We start from the raw sequence: 20,077 nt of genomic DNA, 5'->3' as shown, positions 1-20,077 counted from the left end.
GGGAAAGAGAAGGCTATAGTAGAAGGTGAGGAAAAAAGAGAGGAAGAGAGGGGCCATGGGAGATAACTTGGCAGGCAGACAGGAGTAGAGTAGAGGGGAAAAAATGAGTGACAAGGAGAGATGGAAGAGACAAATCCAGGCAGAAAAAAACAGCAAAGATTGTCATGGTGACATTAGGCTCCTTCTCTGCTCTTCCTTTACACCTTTGTGTATGTCCAGAGTGAAATGTGTAGCATTTGGTTGCCGTGAAAAACTAAAAAACTCAGATTTCAGATGTTTCACCCACTGTTAGAACTGGGACATTGGCCTTCTGTTAGCATTTCAAGAAAGTACCAGACAGAGAATGCATATGTGTGTCTGTTTGTTATTTTCCAAAGCAGCAATAATTAAAGACCATGTGCACATTTGCATGTGTTTGCCCCAAATGCACCCCCTGCTCTGGTTGGTGAGGAATGTTGATTATAGTTAACAAAAGGATCATCAAACATGTGTGTCCTTGTAGGTTCTGTAATTCATGAATGGATGTTTGTCTCTACGTGTGTGTACAAAGTGAGCAAGAAGTCAATACGCAGGAGACATTTTTTTTCAGTCACGTTTTAGAAAAGTTATAATTTCAAGATTTTAAGGGGATTTTTTTGCACATTTTCTTTCGCACTCAGACACTTATTTTTATAAACTGTATAGTAAATGACACTGTCACTGTCATCACTGTAACTCTCATAATTAGCATTTGTTTCCTCCGCAGAATTTTTTTGGCCTCAGATTCACTTCAGCGTCAGTGTGAGCACAGAGCATGGCAATGAATGCCTTGTTTACTTCAATTTTGTCGAAGAAAACTCAAGGATGTGATGAACATTTGAGATTTTTTATATTATCATATATACAGTGTTGAGGTGTATATAAACAAGGCTCATATGTAGAGGTGTTGACCTTATTTATAGCTGAAATCAGATGAACAAATGCTATAGTCCTTTCTTATATTTACAGACATACAAAAAGTTATAAGAGACACTTTTTAGTTATCCTATCTTGATAGGTCCCTTCAGTTATATATGATTTTGAAAGTACATTGGTCTTTGTGGTTGTTGTCTTAAACATTCTGCCCATAATTTTCTTTATTATGCCCATTTTGAAAGAGATGGACAAGTAACATGTACAAATCAGTATACATCTTAACACTGTCACTGGTGCGGTTTTCTTCTTTTAACGCCCCGTTATTTATATAGGTAGTGTTAGATTTCAGTGGTTTTCACATTTGGTTGGGTCTGCAGCAGGAAGCTGCTAAGACACCAAAATGCTTTCCCGAGCACACACAGTCACATAGCCCCACACATTCAAAGAGAATTTCCCCAAATTCTCTTCACACCAACTTTCTAAAACACCTCTACTCCCTGGGAACAATGGGAGATCTCCCAATCTACCTTCTCACAGGGAACCTCGAAGCCATCCCTTCCTTTTGATCTACATGACCACCTGTGGCTGACTGGACTTTACGGCTCGGTCCACTTCCCTTGTGATAACCCCCCACTGAGCAACAAAAGGGTCTTCCAACACTGCTGAATCATGGAGCAAGAGTGCCACATAGTGGCGACTGCAGGCATCACATGATAACAAGAACAATAATATGATTGGCCACAAGAGGCCTAGCCTCTCTCTTCCATTGGCCTACAAGATTTAAACACACACCCGGGAAGTCGAAAACCACTCCCCCCATACAGGTATATAAGCATAAACAACTAACGATACATTAGAAGTTATTCTTGACAGGATTTGCGTATTAACTACTGTTGTACGAGATTTCCTTGAATACTTCTCCAGTTGTTTATTTTGCTTTATTGTTGGCCCTGTTTTGTTTGATGTTTGTTATTAAAACAAATCGACCATCTACCGGCTGCTTCCACTCCTTGCCTGAAGAAACCTCACACAGCAAGAATCTTTCAGTAGGTAGACTTTATCAATCAAAGTAGCAGATTTAGGAGTAGTATAGTAGTAGTAGTAGTAGTAGTAGTAGAAGTAGTAGTAATACAGGCTGATATAGGTATTCACATACATGCTGTGAATCATCCTTTTTGAGCACCTTAATAACAAGACAAAAATGAGTTTACTCACTACAATTAGCATCAAATCAGTATTATTTCATCTATGCTGTTTTACATTCAGATGTTTTCCTATAATGTCCATTTGTCATATGTTTTATGTCCTCAATTCAACTCACTGGGGATTTCACCAAGGAGCTGGTGAGGGAATCATTACAGAAAGTGTAGCCTTTTCATATATTAGCATTAGCACAAACTCACACGGCACCATTCTGCACAATCTCAGGAAAGTTTCTTATGTTCAGCTGAAATCTAAAAGCAGCCTGATGGCCCCATTTTCACTGAAAGACCTTTCTAGGTCAGATAAAACTGCTGTTAAGCACATATTTTAGACAAAGGTCACTGCAATTTTACACAATGAATTCTACGGCTGTGCACCAGCTTAGTCAGAAAACTTAAAAGATTAAAAAATAATCAAAACGAATGTTAGCTTCCCTCCCTTACCAATGCTGGGTCTTAATGTGTTTGTTCCCTCAATGTGTGTTAAGACAAAACACAAACACATTTAAGTTGAAGTGAAAGCAGGAACACATTGTCACACAAATCACAATATAAGCAGAATATCACACAAGTTCATTCCCAGCAGAAACCCTGGGTTTGCTATTACTACACACACGTAGACCATCCATCCATTTTTATCTGCTTATCCATTACCGGGTCGCAGGGGCAGCAGTCGCCACCCAAATCACATTGCACCGTACCAACCCCCCTAAACCTTCCTGTGGTTGGTGAGTCCACTGGAAGGGACCCACCGCCCTAAACGGGATTCGAACTTACCCAGGAGGTGAACCCTGGGGTTCCACACCAATGACAGAGACATTCTGGGCCAAAGTGCCACACACACAGACACACACGGAAATTAGCGTTGTGTAATTGCTAACACTGAAACTTAGTTGGCTCCTCATGAGTCCCAGTGTGGAAAAATTTATAACTCCTGAATTAGCCTTCCAGGAAGTCAGATGGCTGCAGATGATTCACAGCCGATCAGACTTACCGAAGGATTCAATTATCCCTCGCCACCCCCACCACACAGACACACACACACACACAATGTACAGCATCACACATCTTAAATACTTTCACGTGTCCTGCAATTCACAACAAAGATGAGACAAATCACGAGTAAGCATGACTCATTCATGAAGTGCTCACTAAGTTAACGCTGACCAAGGCAGAGAAGGTCTGTGTAAAACCCCATGCCAAGAAAGGTTTAGATCAGGGGTGGGCAACCCAAAATGTTCAAAGAGCCATCCATCCATTTTCATCCGCTTATCCGTTACCGGGTCGCGGGGGCAGCAGTCTCCACGACCGCCACCCAAATCACATTGCACCATACCAAACCCTTGTGAATCTTCCTGCAGGTGGTGAGCCCACTGGAAGTCAAAGAGCCATATTGAACCAAAAAAAAGAAATCTGTCTGGACTAAGACACCAAAAGGCTTTCCCGAGCACACACAGTCACATAGCCCCACACATTCAAAGAGAATTTCCCCAAATTCTCTTCACACCAACTTTCTAAAACACCTCTACTCCCTGGGAACAATGGGAGATCTCCCAATCTACCTTCTCACAGGGAACCCCAGAGCCATCCATTCCTTTTGATCTACATGACCACCTGTGGTTGACTGAACTTTATGGCTCGGTCCACTTCCCTTTCGATAACCCCTCACTCAGCAACAAAAGCTTCTTCCAACAATGCTGAATCATGGAACAACAGTGCCACATAGTGGCAACTGCAGGCATAACATGATACAACAACAATAATATGATTGGCCACAAGAGGCCTAGCCTCTCTCTTCCATTGGCCTACAAGATTTGAACACACCCGGGAAGTAGGGGGAGTGGTTTTCGACCACTCCCCCTACACAGGTATATAAGCGTAAACAACTAATGATACTTTAGAAGTTATTCTTGAGAAGCTAGAAGTTATTCTTGACAGGATTTGTGTATTAACTACTGTTGTACGAGATTTCCTTGAATACTTCTCCAGTTGTTTATTTTGCTTTATTGTTGGACCTGTTTTGTTTGATGTTTTGCTATTAAAACGAATCGACCATCTACCGGCTGCTTCCACTCCTTGCCTGAAGACACCTCGCACAGCAAGAATCTTTCATACAGTATGTATGTAGATCCGAAGATTGCCAAATGCATACCTTTTCATGTTCATGTAAGTGTCGAGAATGGCATTCCATGGTTCGAACACCGGTTTGGGAAGGTTTTCAATATTACTCTCCAGCAGTGAAAGCAAATGAATCTTCCCACGTAGCATTAAATGTTCTGTTTTCTTCAGAAACTTTTCTTTTCTTGGATTTATCCATCATTTACCTACCAGAGATCGATAAGCTTAATAAATCACACTGGTGGTGTAGGTGCGGGATAAATCCACGCTTTCAGATACGTATGTGCCGGGTGTCGCACATCGGCAGATGTAACGCAAATTTTGAGCGACAGAAAAAATATGTTACAAGATTACCAAAATCTTCAAATTTAGAAATATATTTAAAAAAGAACAAACTAAAATAAGAAATACATTTTTATTAAATACTCATTAGTGGTACTTTGACCCAGAAGCAATGTCACTGGTGTGGAACCCCAGGGTTCACCTCCTGGGCAAGATCGAATCCCGGTTAGGGCGGCTGGTACCTTCCAGTGGACTCACCACCCGCAGGAAGGGTTAGGGGGGTTGGTACGGTGCAGTGTGATTTGGGTAGCGGTTATGGAGACTGCTGCCCCCCGGTAACAGATAAGCGGATGAAAATGGATGGATGGAAATACTCATTATTTTGCAAAGTCACAGGGAGCCACAACAGAACGATGAAAGAGCCACATGCGGCTCTGGAACCGCGGGTTGCTTACCCCTGGTTTAGATATTCATTTTTATGCTTTGCCACTTACTTCATTGCTTGCACAGCTTTAACATATTTTACCTTATATTCACTGATTATATGTCAGCATTTGAAAGGTATGTGTTACTTATACATATTGTATTAGAAAAGCTCCCCCAGTTGCAGGACAAAAAAAAAAAAATCCAGGCCACAATGGATGCGGAGAACCCACTTGGAGACAGAGAAGCTCAGTAGAAGGAGAGCAGAAATTATGACCTACAGAAATCTTGATTCTGATACATTATTATGTTGTAGGCATACATAGAAAATATTATCTTTCAGCAATTGTACTTTTTCTGAATTTCTAAAGTCCATTGAAACAAATGTGAATGTGTTTGGTGAATTTGAGCTCTAAAAATTGACTTGACTTGAAAAAGGAAGAGAAAAAAAAATTCCAGGCCCAGGTACCCCAACACTTTTTCTGTACCTTGGTCTAGGGAACTTGTGTCTTTGGTATGGAGTCCCTCTCCTAGACCAAGGCATACCAAAAGTCGTAGAGTCTCCCCACAGAGCGTCAGCCACAGAAACCGGAACTTCTGAGGGTGCAATGTCCTCAGGCACCTCCAGAGGCGTGACGTCCTCAGGCACCTTCGGAACCACTGGAGGTGTGACCACCGTCGTCTCACGAACCACCGGGGTGTGGCCACCGTCACCTCCGGAACGCCTGGAGGGGTGTCCGTTGTCGACGACTCCCGAACCTCTGGAGGAGTCATCGCTGCTGCTGCTGCCACCTCCCCAACCCGCCGCGGGAGCCACTGGAGGTATGGCCACCGTCGCCTCTGGAACCGCCGGGAATGTGGCTACCGTCGCCTCTGGAACCACTGGGGAGGTGAGAGCTTCAAAAAAAAATCTGTCTGGAGCCACAAAAATTAAAAGCTTTATATAAGCCTTACATGAAGAACACAACTGTCAGTGTACATCTTCCAGATCTACACCTCTGGAATCACTGGAGATCCCGAAATTACCCGAGGGTTGGGTGCTGCTGGCACTCGGCCCACCCGAGGCACAGACCGAGCAGGAGCTTTCAGATGAGTGTCCGCAGCAACCCCAGGAACCAACAGAAGGGGGTCTGCTACGGACCCAGGAAGCACTGACCCTACCCCTCAATTAAGGGACAGGTCCTGATGTCGCAAAATAGGGGCTGGGAGGGTGGGAAAAACAGGTCCCACAGATGGAGAGTTTGCTGGAGCCACTGAGATGGAGGTAGAGGCATCCGCGGGCATGAAGCAGGAAGGGACAGAGAAGAAGTCTGTCGTCGACCCACTACAGGTCGCAGAGACAGCCGCAGCAGGCATTCTTCCAGGAACCAATGACCCTGGCCCTCCTTTAAGGGACGGCTCCTGATGTCCCACAATAGGGGCAGGGATGGTAGGAAAAACTGGCATCACTGCTGCTGCAGGGAACGCTAAGCCGTGGTCAGGTTGCAGAGCGCTCAACTGTGCTTTCTATGCTACTTTCTCCCATCTTAGCTGTGTGGCACCGAACTCTGCCAGGAGAGCCTCCCTGTACGCTGGGCCCAGTCTTGGTGGGATCATTCTGTCACGAGGGGGCATCGACATGGCGGGAAGCAGGCAGGAACCAAATGCAGGACTGGTGCAGGTAGTTTATTTCAAAATTTCAAAAACCAGGACAGAAGCATACGCAAAGTCGAGCAGAACTGAGAACAGGAACCGACTTGCTCAGGAACAGACTAGGAACAGCTACAACAAAATGCTCAACGCTGGCACGGACGATACAGCACACACAGACAGCAAGCACACACAGACAGCAAGCACACACAGACAGCAAACACACACGCACTTACAAACACAGTCACTTAATGATCCCACAAGGCCAGAGTGAGGGAGGGAGGTATATATACAAGGAGCACCAGGTGACACAGGTGAGGCTAATTACAGACACAGGTGAGTGTGATGACACAGATTACCCCACACAGCAGACAGCAGGAAAAGGAAACAGACAGACCTGACACTTGCTGCTTGGCAAACGCACTACACCTCCACTTTGTGGCCCTGTAATGTATATATTTTTAATTATATTCTTGAAACTTTTAAAAGGACATTATTTAATTAAAAGGATTTTTTCCCGCACGTGTTAAACAAAACACTCACTGAACTACCTTCAAATAAAGTATAGTAAGACCATGGTGGTTAGTGTAGTCTCTGTGAAAGTTGTCGGTCACAAACTCTGAGGGGTACACATATGAAGCTAGCGTCACGATACACAGAGTGGGCAGTAAGACATTATTTAAAGAGCTCTCTGTGAAATTGGTTGTTTACTGGATGTAGATGGTTGTGGTCACACAAATGAAGCAAACTAACAAAGCAACAGCACAAGTCACAAGAGAGATGTGAAAACACTAATACAATGTCAAAGTTCAAATAATGACAAACTGAAAAGTGTATGCTAATTAAGAAGAAAAGTTGTTACTTTTTATATCTGCTTAATTTTGCAATATGTGAAATATTTGTTTTTTTCTCATTCTGTTTCATTCTTGACCTCAGTTCTCATGACGAGCACTGCTAACTGTTTTCTTGCCAGAAATAGCTATCTGTCTTTAGAGTTAATCTGCTTTTTGAAAAACGTTGAAGTGCCTGTTACAAAATGGCTGTCAACAAAATATGTAATAAATAATATACCGCAGATGTGAATGGTTAGACAACCAGAATTTAAATGGTTTTAAAACGTGTTTAAATGTGACTTGGATTAAGTTTTATAAACCTTTCTTTTGGTTTCCATAATCACACTTTACATCCGTGCATCCACAGACAAACCTCTCATCTTTTTGTCTGTTATGTCTGTTTGTGACATGCATTTAGGATTTTCTGACATGCTATAATCTGTCTACGCAGGATAATAACAGGCTGCAGACACTGCAGATCTTTTTCGTGTCTGTTGTTGGTATGATGCCCGGCATCTGGAAGGATACTTGTGAGGGAGAGTTTTACTAGGTTATCGCAAAATGCTAGAATAACAAGATGATTTCCAGGGGATTTAGTTGTATTTTGATACTTTTAATCCTAGCTTTGTCACCATAGATTTAACCTTTTAATCTTTCCAACTTTCCCAACCTGCCTCCCTCTCACTGTGTTCTCAGACGACAGGAAATGACCAGAAAGCGGCAGAGCTTTGCTTGTGTCTTAATAATAGCAGCATTGTGTTGTGCTGGAGCCTGCATTGTTGTGGGAACGTAGAGCTGAACTGGAGATTACTCTAACTGAAACAAATACCCTATATTACGTGCCAAGCCACTGTGTTGCTTACACATTTAGCAGAATTCCCATGTGATATAAAAGCTAAAAAAAAGTCAAGAGCTGTCACATCCTTGTGTTTTGTACTTCTAAATAAAGTTGCAAACAAAATACATTGAAAAGAATTTGATGGTTCCTTAAATGTGCCACATACAGGGACAATAGTTTTTCTTGTCCCATGGTCAGGTTTGTGTTTTGCATGAATTCATTTTTAATTTGTTATACATTGTTTTGATTTATTTCTCTTATTCAAACACAAAAAGTGAAACATGTTTGCTGTCTAAAGAGTGACCTTTATGGTAATTCCAATATGTATTCAAGATAGCTGCAGCTTCGTCCTCTTTTTGTTTTACCTCCATCAGATGACACTGTCTTCACTCTATGGTAACTTAGGCCAAGGTAATCTCATGTTTCAGCCCTTCTTTCTTCTATACAATGCGTTCTTGAATCAAGTAAGCATGTGTGCATCTCGCTTTCTGCTTTGTTTATTATCAAAGCTTCTTCACATCTCACTTCACACAAACAGGAACACTCAGCATAGTCAGACTCTTCCCTTCTGCCTTGTATGATGTGTTATTGAGTCTCAAATCAATAACACGATCAGTCTCATTATTTTTTATGTTATCCTAATAATATAGTAATGTATTACTTAAAGTATTACAAATATACTACAATCAATAGTATTCACAAACAAATATCTGAAGGATTTCTCTGGAGTTCTTGACAAATTGGGTCGCTTCAATGAATAAAGTAACAACACAGACAAACAGTTTACAAAAATAATCAAATTTATTAACACAACCCTATCACGTTAATGATAGTAGTTGAGAGACAAACTAAACAAGGCACAATATAGTGTGTGTGTGTGTGTGTGTGTGTGTATACACGAGTGGTCGTGTAACAGAGAAAGAGATGTTGCCTCTTAGCTACCAAGCAAACGACTGAGCCCTTGAGGCGTGTTCACGTACGCAACTGCGCAGTGGAAGAAGAGCTGCGCGGTAGAAAGGGACGGCAACAGGAATCGCGTGGAGGAGGTGTGAAAGGGTGTGTGTGTACGCGCACCAAGATGCGCTCAGGTACAATGAAACAGTGCTTGTGATGTTATCAAAGTATATGGGGGAAGGGAGGCGTACCGCGTGGTCTACTCAAGACAAAGGACTTTGTCGGAGTTTTCCTGATCCCAATACTTATAATGTTACAAGTTAACACTGAAATACTGACGGCGTACGAGAGTATGACACTATGTAAGGAGATTAGAAGAGAGAAGATAGCGGATGCAACAGCCTGGCTATAAAAGCAGCACAGATTTCAGATAACACAATTCAATAACACTGTTTTCAATGTGCACAATTAAACTGTCCTTAAGTTTAAACAGCACCTAACAATACTAAAAATAAAACTAACGAGACGAGCAGGTTTATCTTTTCATCAGGGGTCCCACGGAGAGAAAGTCCTGAACAGAGAGATTGAAATTGGGGCTGACCCCCCAATTTAAAGGTTGCGGAGGTCACTGGTCGTGACGTATGTGGATTTACCGGAAGCAGTGGAATTATGGGAGTTACAGTCCTTAAAAGGACTGTGGTAGTTAGTCAAATTATCAATTCGCTGATACTGAATCGATTCTCCATTCAATTCTCGAATATCGATTCGTACGTCCAAATATCGTTTTCGTTTGTTTTGTTTTTTTTGTTTTGAGAGAGTGGAACCTCCACTCTCATGTGCTACAAACCACCGAATGTGAAACTGACGCTCTGCCAGTCTAGCGGCAATGTTGACGACAGCGATGCAGTGTTGGGGCTGTAAGGATCCAGATATGGTGACCGTCAACGCGGCAAATATGGTCCGTGCGGCTGAGATAATGGGGCTAACGCATGTAGGCTGCTTCCCTAACATCATAAACCTCGCATCGCAAGCCGGTCTCAAACTCTCACAAGTTGCACGCCTGCTTGGGAGAGTGAGGCACATCGCAAAGTACTGTAGCGTCCGACCGGACGTATAATGAATGACGAAGCGTTATTCAACGAACCTGCATTTATGGTTGAACGTTTGATTACAGAGCTTGGTTACTGTCGGTCGTAACCACGCCAAAACAATAGAACACTCCCGGTCTCACACATCAACTCAGCTCGTGTCCGTGTTCCATTCACACTTCTCTCTCAGCCAGGCAACAGCAGCCCTCACCCTCTTCCGCTCTGCTCACACCCAAAGTCCGCAGAAATAAAAAAAAAAGCTATAAGCTTTTATTGGACTTTAAGACAGTACAGCTCAAGTTTAAAATGTCCGGTTTACATGTTTGCAATTGAATGTGTTGAATTTCTAAAGATCCCCCACAAGACATGGTGTATTTGTATGTTTCCTCAATCCTTAGGTACTGTACCTTTTATGTTCTTTATACATAAGGTACAGGTAGTTTGGATCATTTTAAGCCACTAGCCAGTCACCAGCACTTTGTTTACATTTTACACTGGCTGAATCTTTGTTACTGTTTTGTTTTCATATTGGTTAGTGACTGCAGTGGAGTCAGTCATGCTGCTTGCTGTCACACTGTTACGGCTCTGCTGGAGATTCAGCACAACATGCAGCATAAAGTTTACTGTCTGAGACCTTGATGTAAACAGAGGTGGGTAGAGTAGCCAAAAAATGTACTTAAGTAAAAGTACTGTTACTTCAGAATAATATAAATCAATAAATAAATCAAGTGGAAGTAAAAAGTAGTCATCCAAATAATTACTTGAGTAAGAGTAAAAAAGTACATGGTGAAAAAACTACTCAAGTACTGAGTAACTGTTGAGTAACATTTATTTTTTAGATTTTTTATTTTTTAACGTGCATTCAATCAGATAAACAAAAATTACAGAGGAGAGTTTATCCCATCAACAAAATAATAATTTTGCTCTCATTATCTTCACATTGTGGTGTGTTTTTATTTCTTAGCTTTTCGCATGGTTTTAATTTCTTATGGCATTTTGGGTACTTTGTAGACTTTGTCAGCGGAAGCAAACCATGTTGCCTTCAGTATTTAGAGTCGGAGAACCGCAGCCTTCTTTACAACGCCCACAATAGGGCTAAAGCGCCACCTGCTGTAAAACGAATGAAATGATTAGTTCAAGATTCGTTTACGATGGGAAATCTACTCATTATCGTTCCTCCAGTTCCTGTAAGGCCTTGAAACCTCTATGCACATATTCTCTGTTTCTGAGTTACTGTCAGGCCAGATAATCTCACAGGTGGCGATGGTACTGAAAGCACTGGCCTCCACTCATATTCTTGTATGCACACACAAATGTATCCAGCACACTATAAATGTAACATGCAGTAGTCTGAAAACTGGCGCTCTCCTACAGACGAGTGTTTGTGTTGCTCTCTGTAAGACCTGCGACCTGGAGCTTCATTAACGCCTTGATAACAACTTTCAATAAATTCTTCAATAAACTCTTTAAAACGAACAATGTTGTTCATTTTCTGTTTTATTCTTTATTCCAAGGTGACTATTGACAAAATTGACAAAACAGTGGTACCCTACATTTTCAGTAATCTTTCCAGTAATGTATACTGGCAACTTGAACTTTAATGTTAAATGTTTGTAGTTTTAAATAATATTAACCCTATAACGCCAAACGTATCATATTTGATACATGAGTTTTACAGCCCTCCACATGAGCAGTGTGATATTTTTTCCCTGAAAAACCAGATGTATACAATCAGATACATGCAGTGCACAGATAATTCAACAGGGGATAGTAATTCACTCATTAGCGGGCCTTCCAGTGACACTACAAGATTGCCATGACTCAGGATTTGGACACAGGTGGTTTTTGAAGAACTTTGACAAATTTGAAAAGGTTAAGATGAGAAAACATAGAATTTTTTACTGAAACGTCAATAGGAATAGTTACTGGGTTGATGCAATGTGAAAATACCTTTTTTCTTTCATAATCTGTGTTTTAATCTATGTTTTAGATACGTCATTTTTAGTAAAATCAAATTTTATCAAATTTGATACAGGAGGTATACGTATAAGGTCATGTAACTCTAAATCAGTCAATTGTCATTTTATTGTATTTCATGCATTATATATAACATTTTTTAATTTTTAAATTACATAATTTGGTACATTTAGAGTAACAAATAGATATGTAACTTACTGTATCATATTATATATTAATATCTTATTATATAAATATATATAATATCTTTTCTAGACTTCCACCCAGCCAGTTCCATTAGTGGATTTCTCATTACTGCATTATGGTAGCACTTGTTTTTGTTTGTTCAGGAAAAAAGAATCTTTGAACATTATGACCCGATGTATCAAACATGATACAAATTCAAACTCATATATGGAAAATTATATTTGAATTTTTTTGTTTGTTTATTCAGAGGGACCAATAAAGGGTCCAAGTTCAAAGAATTGGAATTTTCTGTCAATTATTTAATGGTTTGGGCTTTACAGGGTTAATGGTATTTGAAATCATACAAACTCAATTTAGTTTATACACTTACATTTATAACCATCAAACTAAAGCTAAAGCTATTCTTGAGGGAAACAAAAAGAGCAATTTCACTGGTAAAAGTGATGGATGGTTAAAATAATATTGTTTTATTGTTTGTTTTTTAAGTAACATTTACAAGAGTCAAACTACAGTGCATTTTTTTCTTTTTTTACAAGTTTGAAATATACTAAAACATACATTCATAAGTAATTATAATGTTTCACTGAGGTGCTTTTAAGTTTTTGAATAACTTTATTGCAAGTGATGTTAAAGGCTAAGGCTTTGCATCTGTTAAAGCTGCTTTTTTTTTTTTTTTTTTTTTTGCTTTGCCCAAAAGGGAAAATATTTGACACGTTGTTTATCTATCAAGTATAACTACTGTGCAGTTGTATAAGGTATTGACATAACTGAGCAATTTCAACACTGAATACTGCCAGTATTCCCAAGTTGGAAAGACTGATACTCCCTTCCACTGATAAGTATGTGGGAAGGGACAGATGGAAAAATAGATTTTTTTAAAAAACAAAACTCATTGATGTTTGCACCTGCTCAAATCTACAACATTAAGAGAATATTTTTCTGCTTCCAACACTAACTTACTGACTCACTCCCTCAAATCCTCTCAGATTTGCAAGTAAATGGTTGTCAAAGTGTCTAAAATCCCATTCCAGCAGAAAAAACACAAAAGATACCCGTTAGTTTCCTTTGGCTTTGAGGATTTTACATAGAAACATGTAGGATTGCTTTGGAAGTTAAGTGGTGAATCACAGCAACATTACTATAAGGAAGCAGAAATTATTGTAATTCAAAACTAGTTTGATGAAATTCTAACCTAATCACACTAAAAGGTAGTTTAATCCAACAATTAAACTGTCCTTAAGTTTAAAGATAAAGCTAACGTGCCCAAATGCCAGCCTTACTTTAGTGAACGTCTGCTTGTATTTAGAGGGTAGTGGAAAGTCTGCACTTCTTGGGTCCTTGCCAGAGTTGGGGACGTCCGTCTGGTTCCACTGGGTGCAGAGAGACCTCTTGGTCCGCTTCGGGAGGAAAAGTCTCTGATTGTTGATGTGCCGGTTCACACAATTACTTTTAGAAGGAATCCTGTCGCTTCTAAACTTTTCAATAACTGCTTTGGTCTCAGCGCTACGTTATTTGTGTAACTTAATTAATAGTTAACTCAGATGAGAAAAAGACACTACTAGAGCATTTATCACCGTGGGCAATGGTGTCTACAAAAGCGCGTTGGTTCTTCTTCTGAGACGAGCAAGTTTCTCTTTTCATCAGGAGTCCCACGCAGATCCTGAACAGAGACTGAAATTGGGGCTGACCCCCAATTTAAAGATTGCGGAGGTCACTGATCGTGACGTATGTGGGTTTCCCGGACGCAGTGGAATTATGGTCCTTAACAGGACTGTGGTAGTACCTACACACATAATGAAGGTCTCACCTTCTGGTTTATTTTTTTTTCTCCAAAAGAAAGCAGAAGAACATGTCACATGTAAACACACCAACACACAGATGGTGGAGCAGGAAGTATGGTCCACTGAGAAAATTCTAAATGTACTTTATTATTCAGAATCTCATTCACTGTCAGCTTTTATTTATGGTTGATCTCATTCATTTCATTTTCTCAGGTTTTCTCAGGTTATTCAAACTGAGTTTTTTGATAAGGTTTCCCTTTCATTGTTTAACTGAACTATGTGTTATTAAAGGCTGATACCTAGAGGATCTATCCAAGACACCTAACTTCTGTTGGAAAGTAGGATATACTTGTAATTTAATTCTTTTAACTTTTAAATTGCTAAAAATAATTTGATTTTATTTTGTTTTTTATTGTGAGTTTCAGAGTTTATTTTTTCATTGATTAGTTCTATCTTATCTTGCTTCTAATTGCATAGTTTTCTGTTTCTCCCTTTTAAACTCATATTTTCTCCTCTCAACCATTCTTTTGAAATTCCTGTTTTCAACTGACTGTTGGCCCCCACCATTTTTCAATTGTCCTTTCCTCCTTTTTTCACCCCTTCTCTTCAGAACATTTTCTTTCTGCAGTGATTGTCAGCTGGTCTGGTTACTGCAATGAATGGTAACACTATCCATCCAGCCAACACCACCACAACAGCAGGAGGAGGTCCAAGTATTCCAGCGCCCACAAGAGGCTGGAGGGAATTCTGCGAGCTGAATGCCATCGCCACTGCCCGGCAGCTGGCTGGACACTACCGGAGCTTTGCCAGAGAGTGGCCACAACATGAGGTGCTTCCGCCAGAGACCTTTTCCAAGCAGTTCACTGACCTCTTTCAGAAGCACTTTTGCTGTGAGGTTGACCAAGATGGCTCTCCTCTCAGCCAAAACAGATGCTCTACCTCTACAGATAGTTCCAGTAGTTCCCCACACACTGTTGATGGCCGATTGCGGATTACGTCTTGGTCTGGGGTTCAGGCCTATCGGGAAGCAGGACGTCAAAGTTGTGGAACTGTCCTTTCCACTTTGGTCCCCCAAAAGGTGGAGCCTGTGGTGCTTAGCTGGGAACATGAGCAGTGTGCTGCAGGAAACCCCTTGTCTGGAAATGCAGTGGTGCTCAGAGGATCGAATCTTAGCTTTGGTAGCAATGGCAACGAGGAGGTCTCTTACCCCAGTCATCATCAGGTGTCTGAACGGTACTCATTTGACTCCTCAGCCTCTACCCCTGGACACCCTGATGTCACACACTTCTCTGTCAGTCAGATTCAGCAGACTGTGAGAAGACTCTTTAAGAAACAACCTAACCCCCCCTTAAACCCGGACCTGTCCTCTGGCAACCCCAACCCCAATAACGGCAACAGCAATCCCCCAAATAGCATTGACAGAGTAGGTGGGAATCACCCAACAGGTGAGGAGTTGTCCTCCTCATCCTCCTTCTCCCACTCTTCCTCATGTCTTAACTCAGAGGCTGCTCCACCAGGCTTCTCAAACTGGTCCATGAGTGGAGTAACTTCTCACTTCCTGGATCGTTTACGTTGGCTTCGAAACAGAAGCATGAGACAGAGGAAGGCAGAGGTCAGTGACTGCTGCAAAGAAGGCCAGCTGAGGTACTTATTGGTGGATGACACTATCTCAGACTCTCAGCAACGGTGGCAACACTGCAGACTGCTGGTCAGGCAAATCAAAAGTGCTGGAGGAGGAGGAGGAGGAGAAGAGAGGTACCAGTTGGAGCTCTATGATCCTCCAAAGGTAGGAAAAGTTGTTTGTCCTGTCGTATACCACCTATATACAGTATATTCGACTTAAATTACTTTAATTTGCCTATTAAGAGGCCTTTAGCAGGGTTTTAAGGGAGTGAGGCTATTTGAACTAAAAGCTAAGTTTTTATTTTAAGACTTCCCCCTCAGTCATTTTTTATCAGCTTTCATGTTTTGGTTTCTTTCTTACGCTCCATCATGGTTAAACAACCCAGACACTAATGCGCAAAACATGGCTTCTAATGAACCGGGATTATTGTTAGACTCAGGCTTCTCAAATCTATCTTAGTCCACCACCTGTTCTTTTAATTGTACATAAAAAACAAAAGTAATGTTCAACAACATGTTTTCTTTCAAAAAGAGTGTGTATGCCTGTGTGGCATCAGAGAACAGCAACATCTCTCTCTCTCTCTCTCTCTCTCTCTCTGAGTGACTCCTCACATGAGACATAAAACCCTGCACTGTTTCCAGGTGTGGACAACTGCACGTGTGCGTGCTGTGCAGTCCTCCATGATCCTCCAAACCAGTAATCAAAGTGGTTTAGTAAACTGTTCATCTGATCAGCCATCAGCTTCTATAGCTTTTTCCACACAATATTGCAAGTGATATGAAACAATGTTTAATAGTAAACAGAAAACAAACAAAGTCTATGACAGTATTTCTTTTCTATTAAATTCTCCCTCTCTCTTGTCATACGAGGTAAATTTCAGGCAAATTTGTTTAGTTTGCCAAGTGAGATGTATTAAAGGGAAACTAACTGACTGGATTAAGCAGTGTGCAATATATGAAATATCTTTGTAGATTAAAAAAAGCAAAATATCTCCTAAAAACCCCAAATATACTGTAAAACAATTTGTCTGAGATTTGGAAAAATATTCACCCACACAGACTAATGCACTTAAGGAAAAGTTTCCCGGGCCAAGTTCAAACAAGAGTTTAACGAGTGAGTGAAAAGCAGCAGAAAGGTATTAAAGTTGCTGCTGGTGTTTCTGAAATTTTAAGAACCTCAAGATACATGAATCTCCAGAAGCAGGCATATTTAAAAATAACCTTGTACCTTCTTATACCTTATTTTTACCAATGTTTAAAAAACAATGTTTGTAAAAAGATCGTAAAAAGAAGGTACGATTACACAAAAAAGCAGAGTAAGTGGGCCAAAATAAAAACAGCACTTACTGTATATTACGTATATTAATTTGGAGTCTTAAACTGTGGTTAAAGTTAGGGTTAACATGTGATTCAATGAAGGTTAGACAGTACTGGTAATGGTTATAGATATAGTTCTTATTAGGCTGCACAAATGAGTCAGAGACAGTGCAGTGAGTCCTGAAAAGTAAAACTGTGCCTGTTTCTGGTAAAGCTATACTCGCGGGGACATTTTTTTTTTTTTTTAATCCTTCTGAGGACAATTTGTGAGTAAAATGGTTATTTTGAATCAGTAGGGTCAGATTAGAGTTAGGGTATGTAGTTTAGGCATGTTTGTATTGGGTACAGTTAGGGTAAGGGACCAGGAAATGTTTTCAGACTATGTGCAAAACACAAAATGATCTGTATGTGTATGTGTGTGTGCATATGTGTGCATTCACTTTGTTATATATTTAGCAGCCTATAACCCGAACCATGTAAAGAATTGTGTGGCCAAGAGTGTGTTTGTTTGTGTGTGTACACATAAGCATGCGTGTTTATTCTGAATAGGAATGCAGTGCAGGACCTGTTCCACTGATTGTTCAAAGTGTGTCTATGTGTATGTGTGTGGGTATGTGTACTCTTGGCAAAGCTGACTGAAGGCCCCAAAAATGGCCTTAAAAGGAAGAAGAGCTGTAGATGAGCATATACACATTTTTACAAATACAGAAAAGTTTGCACGTGTTCAAGAGAGGTAATATAAACAAATGAGGTGGCAATGTTGCTGCTCAGCTGTGTTTTAGGGTTTTTAATTTTTGATGCAGTGTGAGTTTTTTTTACACATTTGTGTAAAGCACAGCATGGAAACTAAACACGTTTCACGTTTCAACATAAGTTCAATTACAAAAATTAAATAGTTAAAGTTGTGAAAATGTGGAAAAGTTTCATATCGTTTAACCAGACTGTTTGGTCACATTTAGACTGAAAGTAGGAAATTCAAAAACACATGAAAGTGTATATATTTTATAGGTGGAGTTTGACGACAAGAACAAAAATCAGGAAGTTTCCTTAAAGCGGTGAAGTTCTATTTCACACCAGCACATTGTCTGCATTAATTACTGCAGCTTTGTCCTGTCATTGAGGTTATTGTCAGTCTAGTCCAGGGGTTGGCAACCCGCGGCTCCAGAGCCGCATGTGGCTCTTTCATCGTTCTGTTGTGGCTCCCTGTGACTTCGGAAAATAATGAGTATTTCCATCCATCTATCCATTTTCATCCGCTTATCCGTTACCGGGTCGCAGGGGCAGCAGTCTCCATGACCACCACCCAAATCACACTGCACCGTACCAACCCCCCTAAACCTTCCTGCGGGTGGTGAGTCCACTGGAAGGTACCAGCCGCCCTAACCGGGATTCAATCTTGCCCAGGAGGTGAACCCTGGGGTTCCACACATTGCTTCTGGGTCAAAGCGCCACTAATGAGTATTTAATAAAAATGTATTTCTTATTTTAGTTTGTTCTTTTTTAAATATATTTCTAAATTTGAAAATTTTGGTAATCTTTTAACTTTTTTTTTTTTTGTCGCTGTTGGTGCCGAAAATTACATTATTCAGTCACCACTATTGTCATCTAACTGCCACAGATAGAATGACCTGAAAAGAACCACACCTGACAACGTTGTACTTTTTACTCGCTGCGAGGGGGAGCAGAGAGACCAACAGCTTCGCAGCGCCGGCTCACCCCGGTCCCAAAGTGTATGAGGACTGCAGCTCCTTTTATTGAGAAGGTTTCACAAGTACTGGGCAGTTGTTTTTTCTTTACGTTTTACTCTTAGGGCAAAGTTCATCCGATTCCCATACTGGATGAGAAACAGACCTCATCCTTTATGGACCTACATCGTAAAAAAACCTTTTAGGAGTACCTACTCCTGTCAAGCAGACCATTATTAACACACTTAGATAACAGTTTATGGTTCAACACCCCTTGGTAACTAACTATAAATTCTATTTATAGTCACTCAAAGTTTGTGTTACATCTGCCGATGATCTGGCAGCGCGGATTTATCTCGCACCTACACCACCAGTGTGATTTATTAAGCTTATCGATCCCTGGTAGGTAAATGATGGATAAATCCAAGAAAAGAAAAGTTTCTGAAGAAAACAGAACATTTAATGCTACGTGGGAAGATTCATTTGCTTTCACTGCTGGAGAGTAATATTGAAAACCTTCCCAAACCGGTGTTCGAACCATGGAATGCCATTCTCGACACTTACATGAACATGAAAAGGTATGCATTTGGCAATCTTCGGATCTACATACATACTGTATGAAAGATTCTTGCTGTGCGAGGTGTCTTCAGGCAAGGAGTGGAAGCAGCCGGTAGATGGTCGATTCGTTTTAATAGCAAAACATCAAACAAAACAGGTCCAACAATAAAGCAAAATAAACAACTGGAGAAGTATTCAAGGAAATCTCGTACAACAGTAGTTAATACACAAATCCTGTCAAGAATAACTTCTAGCTTCTCAAGAATAACTTCTAAAGTATCATTAGTTGTTTACGCTTATATACCTGTGTAGGGGGAGTGGTCGAAAACCACTCCCCCTACTTCCCGGGTGTGTTCAAATCTTGTAGGCCAATGGAAGAGAGAGGCTAGGCCTCTTGTGGCCAATCATATTATTGTTGTTGTATCATGTTATGCCTGCAGTTGCCACTATGTGGCACTGTTGTTCCATGATTCAGCATTGTTGGAAGAAGCTTTTGTTGCTGAGTGAGGGGTTATCGAAAGGGAAGTGGACCGAGCCATAAAGTTCAGTCAACCACAGGTGGTCATGTAGATCAAAAGGAATGGATGGCTCTGGGGTTCCCTGTGAGAAGGTAGATTGGGAGATCTCCCATTGTTCCCAGGGAGTAGAGGTGTTTTAGAAAGTTGGTGTGAAGAGAATTTGGGGAAATTCTCTTTGAATGTGTGGGGCTATGTGACTGTGTGTGCTCGGGAAAGCCTTTTGGTGTCTTA

General features: G+C 40.8%; 1 protein-coding gene across 1 annotated transcript in view; it reads left to right on the top strand.

The window, feature by feature from the left end:
* Positions 1-20,077, top strand: part of sh2b3 (SH2B adaptor protein 3) — a 52,859-nt gene that overhangs the window by 2,290 nt on the left and 30,492 nt on the right. The window contains exon 2 of the mRNA XM_025052761.1: positions 14,756-15,931. Coding sequence (XP_024908529.1) covers positions 14,801-15,931 — 1,131 coding nt within the window. The 5' untranslated portion in view covers positions 14,756-14,800. The remainder of the gene's footprint in view (positions 1-14,755; positions 15,932-20,077) is intronic.

The sequence above is a fragment of the Cynoglossus semilaevis genome, chromosome W (assembly GCF_000523025.1).
Source record: "Cynoglossus semilaevis isolate Cse_v1.0 chromosome W, Cse_v1.0, whole genome shotgun sequence".
Classification (NCBI taxonomy): Eukaryota; Metazoa; Chordata; class Actinopteri; order Pleuronectiformes; family Cynoglossidae; genus Cynoglossus; species Cynoglossus semilaevis.
This window is presented reverse-complemented; position numbering and strand designations above follow the sequence as displayed.